This window comes from Lucilia sericata, unplaced genomic scaffold (genome assembly GCF_015586225.1).
Source record: "Lucilia sericata isolate MDLA Ls3-8-SP2 unplaced genomic scaffold, ASM1558622v1 Contig000167F_arrow, whole genome shotgun sequence".
Taxonomy (NCBI): domain Eukaryota; kingdom Metazoa; phylum Arthropoda; class Insecta; order Diptera; family Calliphoridae; genus Lucilia; species Lucilia sericata.
The window spans coordinates 55,000-79,254 of record NW_023994196.1 but is presented as its reverse complement, the minus strand read 5'-3'; the positions used below and the strand labels follow the sequence as shown (position 1 = coordinate 79,254).

The window sequence follows — 24,255 nt, the reverse complement described above, 5'->3', positions numbered from 1 at the left end:
GTTAATTATTAGCCAATCCTCGTAAAATTAGGTGATTCCGTATATTTTTAGTCTTTTGAAGAATAAATCTGTGAATACAACTATTAAAACCGATAGAAAAATAAGGATATTAATACAATCCGTTGTCAAAAGTGCTTACCACGATAACGGAAGCTTATAAAATTTAAATAACACCCAGTTATCATTTTAACAACCACCGTCATTATTTTGACAACGCATTGTTGTTATTTCGATTACGCTTTGTGTCATTTCGACAACGCAACGTTCTGTTTGACAATATAGCGTTGTCACTTTGATAACACATCGTTTTCACTCCGAAAATATACCTCCCATAAAAATAAGTAAATGTTAGGGGATTCATGAAAGATGTATGCAAATTTGCACAAATGGCTATCTGCATTATTTAGAAGAAAAAATTTAGTTTAAAATTATTAGTTCAAATAGGCGATCAAATGTATCAGTGTTCTGGAAGTAAAATCCCATGCATGATAGCATCGACCGATATGGCTATTTTCAACACAAAAACTGCATCAATTGAGAATATATGTGCAAAAATTTCAACTCCCTAACTCTTTTTGCTTTGACTCTATTGAGTTTTCAAACGAATTTAATAATTTCGATGTGTTTCAAACGGAATGACAAACTTTAAATGTGTGTTTCCTATTGTCTGAAACGTTAAAAATGTTTAACCGATTTCTGTGTTAAAATCCATAAATACAAATTTAGTTTTAAGGTTTATTTGATTTTTTCGGACTGTGAAATTATATTATTAATAATACACTTCAGGCTCGAGTTTGAGTCCCACTTTTAATTATAGGAATATTAAAAAAAAATATTTTACATTTATATGAGGTAATACACTATACCAGTGCGAGCGAGACCCAAACCTGTCGAAATCCAGGCAACAAACACAAGCCTGAACGCGTTTAAAAAATAATCGCGATGACGCGAGAGTTGTTCCCCAACTCAGACCTGAATTACGACTGCCTCATCGACTCTCTTCTTGTGCCATATGATATGTCACTAATAAACATCATCTATGTATTTAACTCGCAAGTTTAAAGAAATAGAATATGGGAATTGTAACCAATTCATTTTAATTTATTGAGCAAGAACTTTTCCATTGTTGTATTCCTATATAGCATTACTCCAACTGTTAGTTAGAAACACTTTCTGTTTTTGTATGTTTTGTATTCAGCAGTTCGGTCTACCACTTAGGACACATGTACTTGTCCTACTAGGAAGTCAATCGTCACCCCATAGATTTCGAAGGGACAGACAAAAAGCTTATGTTAGTTTTTTAAGTGTCCCTCTCTGGTATACAAAGGGGACTCCAAAGTGAAGATTATTCTCAAACTCGTTTACAAAGTAGTACAAAGTAGTAGTAACGAAAGTCGAATTAGAGCCAACCAGGTGATTAGACGTTAGTGTAAATCACTATCCTTTTGGGATGCATTTACTCTTTGTCGAACAGCTGGGTGTTGATCCTATTTCCGTCGTGTACCAACACCAGTGCATTAAACATGTATTCTTCGTATTCATTGTGTTTGTATGTATATTAGGACGTAGGGTAAAGATAGATAAGAATACAAAACTGAAAAAGCTCTTAGACTTCGATCTAACTGAATAAAGTATAATGTAATTGGATTAAGAATTCCAACAAAATAAAATTGTTGAGTATTCTTATAATTAAAATATCATTAAAATTTGGAAAAAAAAATGATCACCTTATGGGACTCGAACTCGAGTCTGAAGAGTATTCAATTAATAATACATTTTTGCAAAAATAATTTTCTCTCTAGAGCTGTTGAGCCACCAGTTAACGTGGTCCTATTGCCCTAAATTTTTCCAAAAAGCATTTTTATAACTTAAAGTATAGATCTATTTGGTACACAATTGTACACTCACAAAGACTAAAAGATCAAAATGATTGTTGCCATGTTGCAAGTATTTGAGCTTGAAAGCCGTTACAGTCATTACGATGACGATGATAGACTCTGCAGTAGTGCAACCAATAAAACCAGTATTCCAAAAATATAATTTTTACAAAAATCAACCTTAGAACACCAAAATGGAGTAAAAACAAAGTATTTGTTAATTTATTTTTCTTTAATAAAATGTTTGCTGGGAAATATGTATAAATTTGAGTACCTTAGTCATCGAAAGAAAGTTTAACTATATATAAAAAAGGTTAATCTAGTACAATTACCTTTTGAGTTTTTTAATATACTTTTTTGCTCAAATTATATTTCTAGAATTTGCACTTCAGGCTGAAATTAAAAACCAAAAAAAAGTAATAAAAGTTTTTAAAAGGATTTTCCTTGCAGTGCAGGGAGTAAGTCAGTATTGGAAACTCTGTTTTAACACTTAAATATTAAATTTCATCAAATTTGTTGTGTACTGAAAAGTCATTATTTAGAGCATTTACAATAAAAGTGTTTTATTTTTTTATTTTTGTAGTTTATTTTGGTATTTTTCATTAAACTTATTTAACAAGTACTAAATAGTTATAATGTCTGTGAGAGTATTTGTTCTTAGTATTTGGATTTGTATGTAAAAAATGTGAAGATAAATTTTTAATTTTAAATAAGAATTGCTTTAAATGGTAAAATATAAACAAAAATTAGTGGCAGTTTCCGGTTCAAATCCTTTTGTTTTGATTGGAAAAGAAAGTAAAATGTAATTCAAATTATTTATGTAAAATGGCAGTTTATTAAATAATTTTTGAGTGTCTATGTATAAATGTACTTGTTGTATGATTTTTTTAAGTTTATCTTTCTTTTTTTTTTTTGTAAAATAATATCTAGTCAAGTGTTTAAAACACAATATTCGTTATGTTTAACTATTATTAAAAATATTTATTTTTATTTTGTTTGTTTTATTTTTCCTATATTATTACTGGCAAAATAAGAATTAAATTCTTGTTTGAATTTTCTGCTGTTTTTTTTTCTTTCTTTAACTTAAATTTTTAAAATCTTATTTACTAAATACAAACTACACATAACTTTTTTTTTGTAAGTAATTATTTATGTATATTTATCTTAAATATTCCTCCACTCGTTTTTATTTTACCTGGTACAAAGGATGTTGTTATTTACATTAAAGTCAAAATAAACAAAAAATTATATGAATAAATAAATTAAATGAAAAATAAATAATATTTTGCCTTCTTCTCACACTTTCCATAATACTTAATATTTGTATTTATTTATAAGTTTATAACGTTCACTTATTTCTTTGAATTTTTATTATATAATTATTTATTTATTTCCTTATTTTTTTTTTTTAATTTTTTATTCTTGTTTTTCGTTTTTTTTTGTTATAGACTAACTAATATGATATAGTAACTTCTTCCTTATATTTTTTTGTTGATGTTGCTTTATTTTTCATTCCTATTATAACATCTTATACTCAGCCTTTTATATTTATTTCCGTTTGCTTCGTATAACAGCTTTTTCTTTTCCTTCTATTGCTGCTGTTGCTTAAACTAAGTATACTCCTACTATTCGCCGCTTTATTTCCTTTACTTCATACTAATACTACAATACAGCATTTGTCATTTTTTGCTTTTATTTTAGAAATAATTCGTTATTTTAATAAATGACATCATATTTTGAATAGATCATAAAGTATTTAAACTTAAAATTGTTGAAAATATCACCAGGACAATGTTTAAAATGATTGTGTTGTTAATAGTTGCTGGATATTTACTTGTCGAGCTTCCGCCTGGATAAATGCAAAAGTAATGAAAAGAAAGTGGATGAAGAAAATAAAGAATATAGGAATTGTTAAATAAATATCAATATAAATTAAATTTAATAAAAAGTAGAAAGAAATAATCGTTCATATGATATGAATATGATATGAACCAATCCACATATAATTTAACTACTGCCTGATTTTTTACACCCTGTAACAATTCTTTACCTAAAAGCTTTTACACGTGTAGAAGTCGAAGATTATAGGACATATACAGATGCACAGTGGTTTCGAAACCATTTTCTTGGAAATAATTCATGATCTCGGGAACTATAAAGTAGAAATTTAAAATGACTAAAACTAAGGTGTTTTCAAGTTGATCGTAGGAGGCCAGTTGGTAGCCCATTAAAGTGATTCACTTCACATTTAATTTAAACAAGTAAGAGCGATATATTCGGCTATGCTGAATCTAATATACCCACCATCAAACCGCATGCCGTAAAAGGAATGTTTTCCTTTGCGATATTACTCATCAAATTTACTAAAGAGGACCTTATATGAGAGGTAGGGTGAATTATTGACCGTTTTTCACTAATTATTTCATAATTTTTTTAGACTGATTTTGGTTCATATAAAACACGTTTATATCGAATATCAGTTCTCGACACTTTCCGCTTTAAATTCGGTAGGAAGATTTACGTTCCTATAAAAGTTTCATAGATTTTGGCTTGTAAGTAACTTACTTATGTCAAATTTCATCTCTACTCTACTCGTACTTTTAAGGCAGTAATGACCGTTAAAGTAATTATCTGGAGGGGACCTTATATGGGGCTAGGGGTCAATTATGGACCGATCCACATAAAATTTGGTAGAGAGTATTTTGCTCCTAAGAGACTTTTATTGATATTCTCGTATTTTTAAACCAGTAATGAGCATTAAAGTCGTTTTTTGAGGGGGGCCTTATATGAGGGTATGGTCAATTATGGAGCGATCCACATAAAATTTGATAAAGAGATTTTGGCTCCTATGACTCGCAAACTTATGTGTGTCGAATATCATGGATATATTCTTATTTTTAAGCCAGTAATGAGCGTTAAAGTAATTTTCTGAAGGGCACCTTATATGGGGGGTAGGATCAATTATGGACCCAACCTCATAAAATTTAGAACGGAGATTTTGGCTCATATTAAACTTATTTATGTTGAATTTTATCGCTACAGAAACACTTTTAAAAGATATATGCTCGTTAAGGCTGTTTTTCGGGTCCGTTTTCAATACCAAACAAACATTAGCTATAGAAAATATTTGTGGAAAATTTCCCTCTAGCTCAATCCGTTCGGACTCTATCGTGTTTTCAATAGGCAGACAGACAGACGGACGGACATGGCTAGATCGTCTTAGAACTTAATAAGGATCCAGAATATAAACAAAATCATTATACCCCCATCTTTTTTGATGGTGGGTATAAAAACTAATTTACCAAAAGAGGCTTTATATGGTAGTTAGGGTGAAATATGGGCCGATCCTCATAAAATATTTAGGAGGATTTTATTTTTATATATAGAAATTAGTTATGCTGAATTTCATGATAACCATTAGTATGGTTATAAGTAAATTATGGACGTTTAAGGAAGTTTTTAAAGGGGATTTTTTGTGAAGGCCAGAGTCAACTGAGAACCGATCATTAAAAAATTTTGTCATTCTTATATAAAACGTAGTTGTGTGGATTTTGAAAGAATTATATTAGTTATAAGCTAAAAATCATAAATCGGAGGGTCCTAGTTAAAATAATGGATCCATTTCAACAATTTTCAATATGCTTCGTATGTTGAAAATTGCGGCCAGATGGAAGAACAGACAGGCGGTCTGATATGTCTTAGTCGACTCAGAAAGTGATTCTGAGTCCATCGGTATAATTTATGTTGAGTGTAGGACCAACATTTCTAAATCTTTTCAAGAAGTATTTATGTTTTAGATTTCAGCTTATTCGGATAATAAATTGATTTTTGGTTTCTGAAACGCCTGAAAATACTTTATATTTGTTATATAAGTTATATTTGGTTTTAAAAATATATAAGGCCTTAAAAACTAATTGCTTTTGATTTTGGTTAAAAATGGCTTTAGAATAGTTGGTACAAATGAATTCTCATCAATAATCGAGTTCAAGGGTACTACAAAGCACTAGATAGAGTTTAATATAAATTCCCTCGTACAAGATGGATGAATAAATCATACTAAAACAAAGTTGTATCAAAGCAGTCAATAGTTTGTGTCTGAAAATTTAGTATCAGTGCTATACGAACTATATTATTATACCCTACACCACTTAAGTGGGGAGGGCATATTGGGTTTGTGCTGATGTTTGTAACGCACAATAGTATTGGTCCTATACCCACCTTAAAGTATACCAATCGGCTTAGAATAATTTTCTGAGTCGATTTAGCTGTCCGTCTGTCCTTCCGTCCATGTAAACCTTGTAATCAAACTATAGGTCGCAATTTTGAAGATAAGTCATAAATTTGGTACATGATCATCTACTGTCCCAGGGACGAAGTCTTTTGAAAATGGTTAATATCGCTCCATTATTTCACCTAGCCCCCATACAACTGATCCCCTGAACAGGGCTTGTAAACCTTGTAATCAAACTACAGGTCGCAATTTTGGAGATAATTCAATCATCCAAAATTTGGCACATGATCTTCTATGGTACCGGAGACAAAACCTATAGAAAATGGTTAACATCGGTAAACTGTTCAACCTAGCCCCCATACAAAACCAAGTTCTATACTAGCCTTGATGACTCTCATGAATTTTATAATTATAGGGTCTCATTTGACCATAGCACCTATACAAAGTCCCTTCAAAATTTGACTTAAATGTCCACAATTTTATTCAACAATAAATGGCTTAAGTATATCTGAGGCAAGGTACAATTCAACTTAAATGCTTTATTATGAAAACTAAATCACATTTTATTTTTGTAACAGGTGTAACGTATTATATGGTCGGCCTTGCCCGACTATAATTTCTTACTTGTTTTTCAATTACTTCTATAGAAGCTGCCATGATAATGAGACCTATGAAATTCTTTTACACTGGGCGAATTTTGCAATGAATTTCTTAAAGAAAAAGAATTTAATAATTTCTCTAAAACCTTTCATCTAGAATTGTAAATTGTGTTCTTCCTTTTTTAAAAACTTTCAACACTGAAATTACATATAATTTAGCCCATATTTTCCCCTGTTCACCTCCGCTAAAATCAATAAATTAACTTACCATTTGTACCGGCATGTATTAACATTTGATTGTTTAAATTGTCATAAGGAATCAGGGCAGCATTCAGTGAAGTTTCGCGTGTCAGTTCGGGAAAGTTTTCAATCTCCGCTATACATTTCAATTGTAAAATTTTACCCGCCTGATAGAAACGTGGGCCGCTCAAATAAAAATGAACCTGCAGTTTTTGTCGTCGTAAAATGTAGCCATGTGCTGAGATGCTGGTATCAACATTTGGTTGTAATTCACCTAAAGAAGCCTGAAAGTTTATAATAAAATATAAATAAAAAATTATGTTATATTTAATGAAAGAAATCATTTTTAATAAATACACAGAGGGAAAAAAACGTTATAAAATTATGCACGCTTAGTATCAACATGACACCAAAGTGTTTACAATTTTTCAATAACATCCGTTGTCAAAGTATGTACGGATAGTTGTCAAATTAACAACAAAAATATAAGAAATACACTGCGTTCTCAAATCAACCAATAAATAATAAATAACATATGACGTTGCCAAATCCGTTGTCAATTTTGACAACAGATTATATCAATTTCGGTACTTTTTTTACCGGTGTTTTACCTCTGTGTAGTTTATAAGAATTAAAAAAAAAACTTTGCGAATACAATTAATTATTTACCTGTTCACCGTTGATAAACCACGTTAATCTTGTGGGTAAACTGGAATAATCAGAGGTACAAATAGCACTTAGATAGTCTTCCATACGATACATGGGATTAAAGCTTTCTATTAATGGATCACTTTGAGGTAGAGCTAAAACGATAAAAAATGGCAACAATTATATAAATGTTATCTTGGTTTCTTGCTTAATTGTATCTGTGTAATATCTAATAGTAAATTTTGGCCCCCACCTGCTACAGTCATATTATCCTCTTTGGCTGCCAGTTGAAAATGTGGTGCGTCTCCAGACACTTCACATTTGTAAACACCCGATGATTTCGCACTTAACATACTCAATTCCACTCTACACGATGATTCATTGCAATAGTATTTACCATCTGGCAAATGTACACCAACCACCGGAAACTTTATATAAACCGGATGCATCATAGGTGAATATCTACAAATATTATGGTGGTTAAACATTATGTTTTTAATTTTATTATAACACACACACACAGAATTATTTATTCGAGTGTGTTGGTATTAATGTATTCTTTTAATCATGCATGAAAATAGCATTTATTTGCCATAAATCAGTCGGTATAAGGCGCTAAATAAATCCATAATAACGTTTTTTTTCTCGGTATAAATATATTTAAATAAAAATTTATTGTTTTTAATCTATCCCTGTTTCTTGAAATTGATCAAGCTGGGCAATACCTTTACTTGGTCCTAACCTAATAACTCAGAAACTTAACTTACAATATATGATTATTATAGGATATTTTATATTCGAACACTGCTAAATATATTTTCCCCACCCAGCTAAAAACGATCATATATGATTATATATGGATCATATATGAATCATATATGGACCATATATATTCATATATGTTCATATATGGCGATATATGATCATGTCATATATGGACACATATATGAAAAAATATTCCATATATGGATAAGTATGGAAATATATGAACATATATGGAAATATATGAAAATATATGGAGATTATGCCCAATTCCGCCAATTTTCGGATATGAACATATATGAAAATATATGCTTCATATATGAATCCATATATGATCCATACATAATCTTTTTTAGCTGGGCACTTATCATTAACAAAAAACTCTACGCTGCATAAATCAACATTAAAATCCTTTGTGATAAAAAATCTTACACACAATCAGACATACAGACACACACACAAATGTTTTTCTCATACTCCATGAAGTACTTACCTGAAAAATTCCATTTTATCTTTATACCATTTGACAGAATTCAATGTGTGTCCACTCATGGCATAACTACATGATAATGTGACATTATCACGAAAATCAACAATTTCCGGAACATTTAAATCAGTCACAAATAAACAGCATACACTTTGTAAATCTTTAATGAAAACGAAATATAATAAAAAAATGAATTTATTTTAAAAGCACATGAATCGAGATGAAATTTATTAAATACAGAGAAGAAAAAAAAATTCGAACAAATATTATTTACTGCAACAGACATTTTATTATTATTATTATTATTATTTTTTAAATACATACATTTTTAATATCCTGTATAATATGAAACTTTATTTGCGCAAATATACATACATACATATAACAGATTAAAAATTCCAGTAAATATTTAATATTTGTGAAATATTAATAATATTTTTATATTTTTTGTAATAAATAAGTAAAAAACATATTAAAGTTTAATTTTTAGAGAAATTTCTAAAAATAAATTTTTGAGGTAATAAAATTTTAAAAAATAAAGAGCGTAAATTACAGCCTGTAACAATTTTGAAAAAAAGCTTTCACACATAGAAAATTTGATATGCATGTGAAACTAGATTCCAATTATAGCAATTCTGCGTACTACGATTTTTATAAACAGCTCTTATGTCCTTATAAAAGGACTTCAAAGTTTAAAGGACTTACAATTTTAAACAAATATTTTAAATATGTATTGTATGTATTGTAATTAGAGTTTGGTGTTCGGGAAATCCCGTCCGGGAATTATATTATATACCCACCATCAAACCGTATGCCGTAAAAGGAATGCTTCCCTATAAACACCAGGGTGATATTACTCATCAAATTTACTGAAGAGGACCTTATATGAGAGGTAGGGCGTACTCGCATTTTAATGACAATTATTAGCGTTAAAGTAATTTTCTAAAGAGAGGCTTATATGGTCGGGTAGGGTGAGTTACCGCCACTTTCCGCATGAAATTCGGTAGGAAGATTTACGTTCCTATAAAAGTTTCTTATATCACATTTCAGAACTGTATACGTATTATTAAGCCAGCAAATGATCGCTAAAGTAATTTTCTGAAGGGCACCTTAAAAAGAGATTTTAACTCTTATCAAACTTATGTGTGTCGAATTTCATCATTTTCTCATTTTCTAAAGGAGAGCTTATATGGGGGTCAATCATATGGCGATTCTTATAAATGTCAGTATAGAGGTTTTCTGAAGGGGATAGGGTGAATTATGGACCGATCCACATAAAATTCGATTAATAGATTTTGGCTCGCAAGGAACTTACTTGAGTCGAATTTCATCACTATACTCGTACTGAAATAGGGTCAATTATGGAACGATTTACATAAAATTTAGCACACAGATTTTGGCTCGCATGGAGCTATATGTGTGTCATATTTCATTGCTATATTTTTAAGCCAGTAATGAGCGTTATAGCCATTTTCTGAAGGGGACCTTATGTGGGGGTAGGGACCCATCCTCATAAGATTTGGTTGGGAGATTTTGGTTCCTATTAAACTTATTTATGTCGAATTTCATCGCTATACTAGTACTTTTAAAACGAAATACTCGTTAAAGCCGTTTTCGGTTATCCACTTGCTATCCGAAAACGTGAACCGATATTGCTCATTGTCAATACTAAACAAACCTTACCTATAAAGATATGTGAAAATTTTCAACTCTTCGGTTCGGACTCCATCGTGCTTTCAACAGACAGACGGACATGGCTAGATAGTGTTATAATTTAATAAGGATCCAGAATATGTATACTTTTATGGGTCTACAAACAATATTTCAAAGTGTTTCAAACGGTATGACAAAATCAGTATTCCCCCTATCTTAAGCTTTAATTCTGATGAATTGAAATAAATAATGTAATTTTGCAGCAGAGGTTCTCAGCTTCATTTGATATTAATATTGATACCAAATTTTTTATTTAAATTTAAAATTCCATAATTTGAAATCGTAAGTCTTTTAAACTTTAAAGTCCTTTTACAGAGGCTTAAGAGCTAATTATGAAAAACTGAATACACAGAGTTAACACAGTTTCCGGTACACATACATATATATTTTTTCATGTGTGAAAATGACTGTTGCAATCCGAACAAAATTTAGCAGAATGATTCACGATGTACTTATGTATATATTAATAAAATATGTGCGTTTATGTGGATATCAGAAGTGGGTCTTATATGAGAACTATGAACAATTATGGACCGATCGGAAAATATTTGCAAAGTGATATATTTGTATCTAATATTATTCAGATAACTTTATTTGCTTAATTAGTTTAAAACATTTTAGTGATTTTAGGAAGTGTACCTCATATGGGAGCTACGTTTAATTTGTATTAATACAAAGGGGACGATTTTTACGATTTTGGCAATAAATTTATGTTTTTGAATTTTAACAGCAAATAATATGTATTCAATTATCGTTCTAATAAGTTATAAAACACAAAAAGTTATTACAAATTCCTCTGATCATTTAGTGTCACAAAAAAAACAAATAAGAAATGTTTAGCAAAAGTAATAACTTTTGGGAAATATTCTAATAAAACCATGTCATTACATTAAATATATTTGTATTGACTTAAATTTGAGTTTTTATCTTCATTAGATAGCGTAAACCGTATTTGGACAATAAAGAAGGGAATAAAATAGTAAATTAGGTCGATTTCTCTGACATATTAGTTGCTCCTGAGATTTGAATTTCGAGAAACAGGCTTTATTCTTTACTGTTAAGCATTTTGTAAAAAACTTTTTTAGAATATATAATTCAAGATAATACAGCTATACAGTATATATAATAAAGACCCATATTTATGATGACATCAAAAAGGTTGAAATTAATCCTTAAACGTAAATATCCTAATCCTAATTTATATTATAAATCTCTTTGTAAGTCTGTTATATATATATATATATGTATATATATATATATATATATATATATATATATATATATATATATATATATATATATATATATATATATATATATATATATATATATATATATATATATATATATATATATATATATATATATATATATATATATATATATGTATATATATATATATATATATATATATATTAGGAAGGGGACAAAAAATAGGCCAAATGGCGAAAATTTGACAAAATTTGTACTTTTGTGGGGGGTAGGTAGTTAATACGGGACTGTCCTTATAAATTTTGGTAAAGGGATTTATGTCTACATTAAAGTTATTTATGTATATAGTGTTTTTAAGTGAATTTGAACCATCAAGTCATTTTATGAAGGGAACTTTATATGGGGAAGGTGATCAAATGAGGACCGATCATTACGAAAATCAGCGGTGTCATTAAAACTTATATAAAACTAAGTTTTGTCGAATTTTGGTGTGACACAACAACATTTAACATATTTATGAGCTCAAAAGCCATATTCAGGGGTGCGATTTCATGGGGGCTATGAGAAATAATGGTCCGATTTTAACCATTTTCAATAGGATTGAAGGAGTATGTGCAAATTTGCAAATTGCGTTTATAATTATTGTTTATAATTACACTTAAACGGCTGGAACGATTTTCTTTAAATTTGAAACATATATAGGTGTATGGTATGATAGGCTATATTGTTTTCCAAAACTTGGATAAGAAGGGACAAGAAGGGGTATGTGCATGAAAAGGGGACGAAATTCTTATTTTTGGGAATAAATACTAATTATTGTCTATACTCAAGCAAAAAACATTTCTGATTAAGCTTTTAAAGTGTCTAAAAAATATGTATTATGTAGCAAAGTTCCGTTTCGAAATAGGAGAAAAGACAAAAAACAGTAAACATTTGTATTTCTATGTTTTAAGTCTGTTTATTTTTTCGTTCTAAAGTAAAAATATTTTAGACGATGAGTTTTTAGTTTCAGAGATATGTGTATTCCAAAGTCCACCACTAGAGGGAAAAACGGCGTCATGAAATAACTCCCCAAAACAAAAATTAAATAAGGGCGTCATGAAACAACTACCCACGAAATAACTCCCCAAAACAAAAATGAAATAACTCCCTAAAAATTTGTTCAGAAAGCAAAAACAACGAAATTTGGGGATTTAATTCGTTTTTTGGGGCATTATTTCACATTTAAAATGGGGAGTTATTTCATTATGAAATAATTCCTCAAAATTCAAAAATGAAATAAATCCCTAAAAATATTATTGGGGAGTTATTTCATTATATTACATTTGTCACACGAAATAAATGTCTGATAGCCGGCCTTCGCCCGGGCGCAAGGGTTTTATCCTCTGGGGTACATTGGACACCGGCTTCGCTAAGAATACACTCGCCTTGTATCAAAAGTGTTCGGCCTTAGGCCGGCTATTTAGGAAATCTTTATTAAGCGAAGCCGGTGTTGGTCATATTTTAGAGCGGTAAATCCTTGCGTACGGCCGTAGGCCGTCTATTTGGGAAATATTTACTAAGCGAAGCCGTTGTTGGACATACCATAGAGTAGAAAGTCCTTGCGCAAGGCCGAAGGCCGGCTATTAAAGGAATCTTTATTAAGCGATTAAACTGAAATGTATTAAACTTTGAAGCCCCACTCGAAAGTATGAGCAACCTACTTTTTTTAGAAATTTTGTTATTTTTAAATGGGAACTTATTTCATTTTAAAATTAGGGATTTGTTTCATATGAAATAAATCCCCAAAAATGGGGTGTTATTTCATTTTAATTTAGGAAGTTATTTCATTTCGTTGGGGCTTTTTTCATTTTTAAATTGGGGAATTATTTCATAATGAAATAAGTCCCCAAATTTAGGGAGTTATTTCATTTTTGCTTTGGGAAGTTATTTCGTGGGGAGTTATTTCATGACGCCGAAATAAGTCCTCAAATTTGGGGACTTATTTCATTATGAAATAATTCCCCAATTTAAAAATGAAAAAAACCCCAACGAAATGAAATAAGTTCGAATGATATTGATGTCGGAACCGAAAATATCTCTGTTTAGTCAAGATAATAATAAGAAAAAAAGATTTTGCTCTGATATTAATAGCTACATAGTTGAACAGGACAACACTGAAGACAATATACAAAATTTAATGTTAGAAAATTTCCTAAGTGAATATGAAGAAAGTGATTCTGAGTATGAAAGCGATGATTAATTTAAGTTCATACATGTATGTATACGAAATACTATTTACTTTTATTAATATTTAATAAAAATGTATCTAAAAAAATAAATAATAAGTGTTTTTGTATTAAAAATTAAAATATTTTCTATTTTTCTAAAAAAGGACATTTTAGGGTTGTGCCTGTCCTTACTCGAGATCAGTCAATTTTTTGTTGTAAAATTATGGACATTTAAAGTAATTCGTATAAAAATTTTATGAAACTGATTTTTTTTTCCATTTTAGCTTATTATTATTTTTAGGTTATATGGGAAGGACACAAATCCTTGCACCGATATTTTCCAAATTTTCGAATTTATTATGTTTTATGTATTTAAACAAGTATACTAAAGTTTGTCCTACTGGTGCAACTCCTTCTATTTTTGGCCGGTCAATATATGAAAACAATACACTGTGCTCCGCCTTAATATTGTTTACTAATACGTATACTTAATAATTTAAATTTGAATATTGTGTACTCATACGCACTGTGTAACTACTTTGATATAGTTAAGACCTTTTGAAAAAACTACTATTTAAGTAAGTTTTTTATATGGAATCATTAGTAGTCATTTTAGCTTAAAACAGTTAATATGTAAAAAATTATGTTACATATTGTGCAAGTAAATGCCTGAACCAGTATTTATTTAAAAGACTTGACCAAAAGTGTGAGTAGTAAAGACAAAACTCTATATGTTTAAAATCCAGCAACGTATTTTGGTTATAGTCCCAGCATAAACTTTCGATACAAACTGATTGATTACAATGCTAATGTTTGATAACACATTATTATCATAAGTCATTATTTTAATACAATGATGTCATTTGAAGAAAGTATGTATACATTATCCATATAATTGCGAAGAAAATATCTAATGAATAAATAAGTGTTTATATAACACATTAATAAGTTGTAACACTATATCTACCTAATCAAGATTATAAGTAGTAGTGTATTAGCAAATTTTTTGCTGGGGTATTAGCTAGATAAAAACATATTTAAAAGTAGTGAAATCATGAGTATTTTATTATAAGTATTAGTAGCAGTAACGATTTCTACTGAAATAGCAACTCATTACCTAAAATACAAAAGAGCGTAACAACACTTAATAAATTTTAACATGAAAAACTAAAAACCACATTATATTAAAACCATGATTTTTTCTTACATGTTTCATAAAGAATAAACAGAAACTCTTCTGATTCTTCTTTGGTATTTCTAAGAATGTCCTCGGCAAAGGTTATACACTACACAGTTCATTGGAACGTATATAAAGATAATAGATAATTATATATATTTTATACTTTTATCAGATTAACCGAACATAAAACCTCGAATAAAATCTATGTATGCTCGTGACGAACTGCTACTTGAATTTCGGTATTAAAGAAAATAAAATCTTCAGTTTAAATACCAAATCACTTTATTCCACTTGAAGTTTTATTTTTCTTGTGTTAGTAGTACTTGAAATCGGTAACTAGCTGTCATTAAAGTGAAAATTGTACTCTAGCATGGGCAACCATATGATACCCTACAATAGTTAGGAGTATATGTTAAAAATTATTTATTTTTTTTAAGAAAATATTTTATTGGTATAGTTTAAGGTCTCAACCATCTCCCCACTATAGTGTTATAAAGAGTAAAAATGTATTTAAAAATTTAAGCAAATAACAAATTCTAGGAAGATATTTTTGTGCAGATATGCATTCCTTTTAATTTAAATGAAATTTTAATTTATTAATAATTCTTGGTATAATTTAGTAAAATTTTACAATTATAATTTTTTTTCAGTTGGAAATTCTAAAGAATTGTTAACAAGAACTCTGCAATTCCAAAACTTATTGAAAAATACTAGTCTATGTTGTTCACATAAAGGACATTGTTGTCGAAACAACATACTTAGTTACTGTAAATACTTTATTATAAATTTTTTATATGAACTAGTTAAGCAACTTGAATTCATTTGCCCCAAATTATTAACCTTGTTCTTTACATCATAAAATAAGAAAACACTGTGATTTATATTTACATTAGAAGAACATTTTGGAAAACAAATTAATATAAAACAAGAACAGAGAGTGGATCTTATATGAGAACTATGTCAAATTATGGACTAATCTGTAGAATGATTTGTGGACCTTATATGGCCAATTATGGACCGTTTCGGAAAAAATTTCGCAGAGTGAATTGTATAAACACACAATACACTCCTGTTGATTTTGATCGCCATATTTTTTTGTCAATGAAATTGTAGGTATGTGCGTTTAATTAATTTTCGAAAGTGGATATTCTATGAGAGCAATAAATTTTAAACACATTTATGACAAATTTTATACCGATATCTCTATTTAGTAATGAAATACGGAAGGAGAATTCATATGGAAGCTATGACCAATTACTATCCTATTAAAAACTTTTCTACACTTCAGATTAACGTATTGTAATAATAGCCCAGCAGTTCGACAAGGAGTTAATGCATCCGAAGACACACAGCGAATGTACTTTATGTACGCGAGAGCAGATACTGTCTTTACTTTATCATCCCGAAGCAATCTAGAGAGTAGATACTTTAAATAAAACTTAAGCGAAAATGTTCATTTCCATGTATTGACCCCTTTGGACTAGCTTTCTGACTGCTTCTCTGTAGTCCTTATAATGAAGATTGACTTTTTTCTAAGGCAAGCACATGTTAAAATTGCAAGTCTCCTAGGCAGTCCGGAGCCTGCGATAGTCCTATGTGCTAAGTTAAATAACTAGTTCAACACTGTACCCAAACTGCTGGTACGTATTAATTCACATAAATTTTTCTGACGTATACATGTTATGAAACATATACTAAAACATTACAGTGTGTTGAGTGTTATATTGCATAGCATATTTTAAGGCACTATTGAATTGTATTGATTACACTACACGTTGGTCAATTCCGGCCAAAAATGATTTCTTTCAATTATTTAATTCTGATAAATTTGTGATGGTAGATTATAGCTAACACTTCAAATCATACAATTTAAATCATATTTTGATTATTGCTTAACGTTGTGACTGTTTATACATATACAAACTTGATAATATTTTGCCTGTCGTTTTAAGGTTTTTAAATTAGATTTTAGACACCTTTACATAAATGAAGGCTATGATTTTTCTTTAAAGTTTTTCTTTGTAAATTAGCACGTGTTTTACAGTAGTCTTAGTAAGTAATCATTCCATGTGGTTATTGCGATTTTGTGCGGTTTAATTTTTTGGATAAATTAAGTGATTGTGACCTACTTTAAAAACTAAAAAAACTATACAAATCCAAATTTTGAAAGACCGTAGAAAATGGAAAGGGGCTATAAGAGGTTGGGTAAACATTGTATATACTACAGCTATATATCAGGAGTAAGTATTATACATTTCATCTGCAATTTCCTGCAACTGTAGTAACTAGAGCATTTTTAATGACTTCGTCTATTACAAATGCTGAACTTTTCCATATATTTCAACTTCATAAAAATACAGAACGGGACGACATATTATCAATAGTACAAAATCAAATGGAGTAGGGAAGGGTCAATTATGGACTGAACTAAATAAAATTTGACAGAAGGATTTTACCGCCTATAAAACTTGTTTATATTTATGTTTATGCAGATATTTATCACTCAGTTAAATCCTTTTTCTTAAGGATCCTTATATAGGGGATAGGGTCAATTATGGACCAATTGTCATAAACTTTGATACACATATTTATGTTCATATAGAACATGTTTGTGTCGAATTCCATTGCTAGACAGATATTTTAAAGTCAGTAATGAGTGTTAAAGTAATTTTTGAAAGGAACCTAATATGGGAGGTAGGGTCAATTATGGACAAATTCTCATAAAATTTTACAGTGAAATTTAGGTTCCTATAAAACTTGTTTGTGTCGAATTTCATTGCAATACAGATATTTTTAAGCCAGTATTGAGCGTTAAAGTAATTATCTGAAGGGGACCTTATATGGTAGGTAGGGTCAATTATGGACAGACTGCCAGAAAATTTGGTCGAGAAGTATAGGTTCATATAAAAATATTTTGTGTCAAATTTCGTTGCTTTACTAGTATTTTTAACCCAATTATCAGCATTTAAGAATCTTATACGGGGACTAGGGTCAAATATGACCCAATGTCCGCCATACTATACCGTAAAATTTATGGGTGCATGAAAATGACTTGTGCTAAATTTCATGGAAATTACTTCATATTTAACGTATTTACGAGTATTTAAGGAGTTTTCTGGGGAGTCACTTGTATGGGGGCTAGGCGAAATCTTCAACCGATATTGCCCTTATTCAGTACAAAACAAACCTTACCTATAAGAAACATTTCAGCTATTTATTTAAAGAAATAAAGGAGTTATAGATTTTTGGCCGGAATTTACCACCGTGCACTGGTCTGCAATTTAACAATAAGTACAATAGAATTGAAAATATTAATATCAAAATATACATCTGCTTTTCCTTTCTTTCGATCACGCCGAGTTTTTGAAATATTGAAATTTTTTCCTTAACCCTTGTTTCACCGACCTCACTTCAAAATATATTTCTTTGATGCCATTATATTTGTAACATATAAGGTTATATACCTTAAAAATTAATTTATATATTTGAAGTTTATAGACTACTAAACGGCTGAACCGATTTTCTGAAATTTTCACAGTATATTCCTGTATGTGTGGAAGAGGTTATAGGTTACTTTTTATTTTGAAATTTCAAGTGGGCGAGGAGCCAATATCAATTAAATCAGTATGTCTGAGATAGTATAACAGTTAGAGTCCTCAAATTTTGTCGGAGCCACTTTAATGTCAATATGATTATTTATGACAAAAAGTAGGCGAACTAGCAGCAGGGGACATGGCGCCTCCCATATAAATTAAAATACTAAGTATGAATATAAAAATTGGTTTATCTTGGAAACTAAGTGTTATAGTTAGAACTATAATATTCATATTAAGGAAACTAGTAGAACTAAATTCTTAAAATTTCGCACGAAGATCTTTAATATTCATCTGAACATTTTATTGAAAACAGGGCGGACTTTCATTAGGGATGGGGAGGGTTGGAGTCCCCATATGAATTAAATAGAAAAATTTTTATATCTGAAAAACTATTACAGCTAGAATCTTCAAATTTAACATGAAGAACTTTGACATTCATTTGAACATTTATAGAATAACGGGACGGATTTTTAATGGGGCACCACCTATATGTATTAAATACAAAATTTCGTTTATCTGGGAAACTAATACATAGAACTAAATTCTTCAAATTTTGCACGAAGAACTTTATTTTATCATCAGAACATTTTGGAGAAAAAAGGCCGGACGTTCATTTGGCGGGAGGGCTTGGAGTCCCCATATGAAGAAAACATACAAATTCGTATAACTGGGAAACTGTTAGAACTAAAATAAAGATCAATATCTTAATATTAGTCTATATGCTTTTCGTTATTATGTTTACAAAAATTTGTATATTTGATACAAAATTTTTTGACTTTTGTATTATGATGGGCTCTAGTTCTCTTTCTATGATAAAATCTTGTTATGTTTTTAAACCACAGATATTTCACTTTTCCTTTGTCCCTCAAGTGCACTTATTTATTCAGCTAAAAATATTTGTAAAATTTGTATAGCTTTCACAAAATACATAATATCTCGATTGCTAATAGAGTAATTTTCAGAAAAATCACAGTCAATATAACCACATCCCTGTAACTTCTCTAGCAAATACATACACATATAATCAATAAAAGAATGATAGATAGAAACATCCGCGAAGTATGATTTCGATATTTGGCGGGGAATGATACCATGTTGCAAGGATTGTATGGAGTATATTAAAATAGGAACGAACTTTGTAGCTCTAAATTGAAAACGTGGGAATTTGTACTGACAGTAAACCAGCGATTAAATCTCTCTCGAGTGTCTGTTCGACAACTAAATTGGATCGTGAACGTCGTATATATCTTAACGAGATAGCGCAATATTTGAACCTGGATTTTTACTGGGTGCGGGTCACTATAATATATGTATGTACTTTACTTCAACTTTTATATTAATTTTTATACTAAATACATACATACATATTTATACCCTACACCACTACAGTAGGGAGGGTATTATGCGTTTATGCTGATGTTTGTAACGCCCAAAAATATTGGTGCTACATCCACCTTAATATATACCGATCGATTCAGAATCACTTTCTGTGCCGATTAAAACATGTCCGTCCGTCTGATCGGCTGGCTGGCTGGCTGTCCATGTAAACCTTGTGCGCAAGCTACAGGTCACAAGATATTTTAGTAAAGTTTGAACCATACGTGTTTTTGGGCACAAGGACGATGCCTATTGAAAATGCTTGAAATCGGTCCATTATTTCACCTAACCCCCATACAACCTGACCTTCCGATTTGGGGTTTTTAACTCATAACCTAAGTTTTATATCGGCATGTCGATTTTTGTAATGATCGGCCCCCATACAAGCCACCTTTAAAAATATCTTAAACGTCCAAAAATTTACTTATCACCATAAGTATCGCGATGAAATTCAGCATAACTAACCTTTATATAAAAATACATCCCTCCTCCCAATTTCTTGAGGATCGGCCCATATTTGACCCCAACTCCCATATAAAACCTCTTTTAGAAACTTTATTTTTATTAATAAATTGCTTAGATATAACGGAATTAAGGTACACTTGAACATAAAAGTTTATTTACGACTTTACTTTCCTAATTGTTTTATAAATATTTTGACCTAATTTAATACAATACTAAGCCCATCTATTTATGTTTTTTTAAATAATACAGTAAATACTTTCTAATCCTAATTAAATTATATCTTTATACCTTAAACATAACTAAATATATGATATTATTAACAGGTGTATACTTATAATGAAAGAATGCTGTGTTTACACTTACCAATAAAAAATATTGAGAATATTAAAAACAGCCAATAATCCATGTTTGTCATATTAATTAATTATTTTGTTAAATTTATTATTATATTAATAATATTTATAATTTATATATAGAGGTAGTTAAATATTTATACAAATAAAATATATTTATTCGTAATAATATTGTGTATATGTAGCACTATATAATGAAAACACTAAATACAATAGTTTTAATTGTTAAACCATTATAAATTTGTTAATTAAAATAAATTTTGGACTATTGTTGTAAAATTTTATTTATTTATTTTATTATTTTCGTAATTAAATTCATACACACATGCAATGAAGTGAGATTATTTTATTATAATATTTTTTTTTTAATAATTTTTATTAATTTTTTTATATAAAATAGCTGTTGGTGTTTTTATGATGTTGACGATTATTTTTATATTTGCTAGTTTTTGTTTAAATTTAATTAATTTTTATGATGTCGTTTGTTGGGGTTTTTTTTGCACTGTTGCTTTTGTTATTACAAATTAAGCATACATTATTTAATGAGTGTATAAATATTTATTTAATATTTTTCAAATATTTATAAAACATGTTAATATTTGTTTATTTTGCTGTAATGGCTGTTGTTGTTTTGTTTACTTTGTGTAAGGAATTTTTTATGAGTTTATTTGTTTTTTAAATATATTTTTATATGGTACATTAAAGTTAAACAGCAAACATACATGGTTGTTTGGGCATTAACAATGTTCTAGATTTTAGTATTTTATTTTCAGTTTATTTTCACTTTCTATTTTTATTTTATTTTTTTTTATTTATAATCCTTTATGGAAGTGTATTTTTTTTTTTTGTGTATGTATACCACACATATACATATTACATATGCAGACATTTACATGCACACAGATTTATATGCACAAATCCTTAGCTGTGTATGTAGTAGTTGTTTCTGGCAGTTATGAATGAAAAGGGAACCCTTTTAACATAATTATGCCTTTTATTTCATTTTATTAAGCGACAAGAAGTACGTCATAAAAAAGTTCACACAAAAAAAGACGAATAAAGAAAAGCAACGCTTTTTTGCATTTAAATGAAAATGAGAGGAAAAACGTTTGTTTTTTTCTGTAATTTATTTTATATGATGATGATTATCTTGGCTTAAATAAGTGTTGGTAATGGTGCTGTTGTTGCTGCTGATGGTGGTGGTAGCTTAAGTGGCTTGTTGCTCAACATCGGTTTCAGCCTTACCAGTTGTAGTGTGTTGGTATGTTGTTAGCAGTGAAAGGATTCGTAGCAATAGTGTGTCATTGGTAGTAGTAGCAATATTAAAAGTTTTGTAATTGTGTGCTCTACTCGTATGTATGTATTCAGTTATAGTAGTAATATTGCTGGTAATAGCTGCTGGCAGTAGTAACTCTTTTACTAGTCGTAATCATTTCATTTTAGTTTTTTTCTCACTAACAGACATACAAGCAAACATATAACGTGTTTTATTATGGCACCTTTTTATTATATATTTGTATCCTTTTAGTCACGAACTTTCAATGGGAGACGTTAACAACTTACGACAAGGATGCTAAGGATGTTTGTATTATAAAAGAAAAGAGTGAATGAGTACTACAACATGACACTTTTCTGTTAAAGGAAAATTTCTTTTTTTTTATATTCTATTCTTAAATTATAAATTGTATGGTTTTTTTTCTTCTATTAGACTTTGTTTCATAAGCCTTTTGTTTAGTTAAATAAACAATTAACTTAAACGTTTTTTAATGAAATTTTTTTCCTTTAGCATTTAAAGTTTTAAATACTAAATAGTTGCCTTTAATAAATATAATTGACCTTTTAAATGTTTCCTTAAGAATTATTATGTATAACTTCATTAACACTTCTTGACACTTTTTATTTAATTTAATTTTATTAATAATATTTTTTTGCTAATTGTTATTATTCTTTGCCATTTAAATTCATATTTATGTTTTCTATTTAAAAATTATCTTTAAAAAAAGACACTTTTTCTGCTTTAAATTTTTGCATACAAGTGTTGTGTTCGACCGTAAGTTAACGCACTGACTAAATTCTCAAATAAATCTAGTTGCTGTTTCATGTCCTGATTTTGTGCTATTTTCATAGTGTTTTTTTCTTTAGCCTTACTTTTTTTTCTCCCTATGTCTGCATGCAGTAAGCAATTTTTTCTGGTCTCTGGAGTAAAACAATATTTACGAATGGATAACACAGCATCCTTGACTCTCTTAAAAGTATAACATAGCGCTCTTTGCAGACTGTTAAATTTTAACAGTTTACACCCCATTTTACAGAGTAAACAGGACTCGTGTGTTATTCTCACACAATAAGATGCTGTAGTAATTGTTATACACAAGTAAAATGTTGTTTAAAAGTGTTATATTGAATGTTATCAAAGTTTCATACAAACGAAATTGTGTTATAAGATTTAAGCATTTTTTGTTCTAACACCGAAATGTTAGAAGTATTATTCAACAATATTGGTGATTGTTGAAACTTGTAGCTGAGAATAATGTTAGTTTTTGCTGTTCTACATACAGCTTGCTGTATTGAGCATTATATTAACCAACAAATTTGGTAAGAAGTTGATATTACAGATTAACAGAATTTTCCTAAGCTTACTAACTACATAGTAGATGTTAAATATTGAGAAAAAAGGGCAGCAATCACCACTTTGATTGACTTTATTGTAGGTTAGTTTAGGTTTGAAGAAGATCTGAAAAATACACCTCTATTTTGCGCTCCTCTTTATGGAAAGTTGGTGAGGGATGGATGCAATCTCCGCAATGAATACCATTCCACATTCGTGGAATGTTTTACCGTACATTACTATTGCGAGGAGGGTATTATGCATAATACCCTGCATAACACCCAAAAACATCCACCTTAAAGTATACCAAACTGTCCAGAATCAATCTCTGAGTCGATTAAGCTATGTCCGTCTGTCCGCTTGCCGGTCCGTCCGTCTGTCTGTCTGTCTGTGTGTCCATGTAAAGATTGTGCGCACGCTACAGGTCACAATTTTCAAGATAATTTGATGAAATTTGGGACATACGAACGCTATTGCAATCGCTCTATTATTTCACCTAGGCCCCATACAACCGTATCCCAAGAATAGGGCTTTTGAGCTCATAATTATGTTAAATGTTCTAGTTCTTAAAAAAAAACAACAAGTAAGAAACTATAGTCGGGCGTTGCCGACCATATGATACCCTACACCAATTGTGAATATTAAATGTAATTCATTTTCAGTAACAAAGCATTTATATTGAATCTTACATAGGTTC

General features: G+C 29.6%; 1 protein-coding gene across 2 annotated transcripts; it reads right to left on the bottom strand.

Annotated features, from left to right (window-relative positions):
* Positions 1-2,759: 2,759 nt before the first annotated feature.
* Positions 2,760-23,004, bottom strand: LOC119601467. 2 transcript variants are annotated; one of them, XM_037952414.1, is made up of 7 exons: positions 22,787-23,002; positions 20,961-22,523; positions 8,851-9,004; positions 7,849-8,057; positions 7,617-7,750; positions 6,976-7,231; positions 2,760-3,726 (listed from the first exon to the last, which is right to left on the bottom strand). In XM_037952414.1, the coding sequence occupies exons 2-7, from the start codon at positions 21,010-21,012 to the stop codon at positions 3,623-3,625; spliced, it is 909 nt and encodes a 302-aa protein (XP_037808342.1). In that variant the 5' UTR covers positions 21,013-22,523; positions 22,787-23,002; the 3' UTR covers positions 2,760-3,622. The 2 variants fall into 2 exon arrangements, with proteins under 2 accessions (XP_037808342.1, XP_037808341.1); XM_037952413.1 differs by having other exon boundaries at positions 20,961-23,004.
* Positions 23,005-24,255: the final 1,251 nt, after the last annotated feature.

Excerpts from the sequence above, each read along its gene's own strand:
- LOC119601467 (XM_037952413.1), bottom strand. The coding sequence starts at position 21,012 with ATGACAAACATGGATTATTGGCTGTTTTTAATATTCTCAATATTTTTT. Across the intron at positions 9,005-20,960 it reads ATTCTCAATATTTTTTATTG|ATTTACAAAGTGTATGCTGT; the intron begins GTAAGTGTAAAC and ends TTTTCATTAAAG. Across the intron at positions 8,058-8,850 it reads GATAAAATGGAATTTTTCAG|ATATTCACCTATGATGCATC; the intron begins GTAAGTACTTCA and ends TAATATTTGTAG.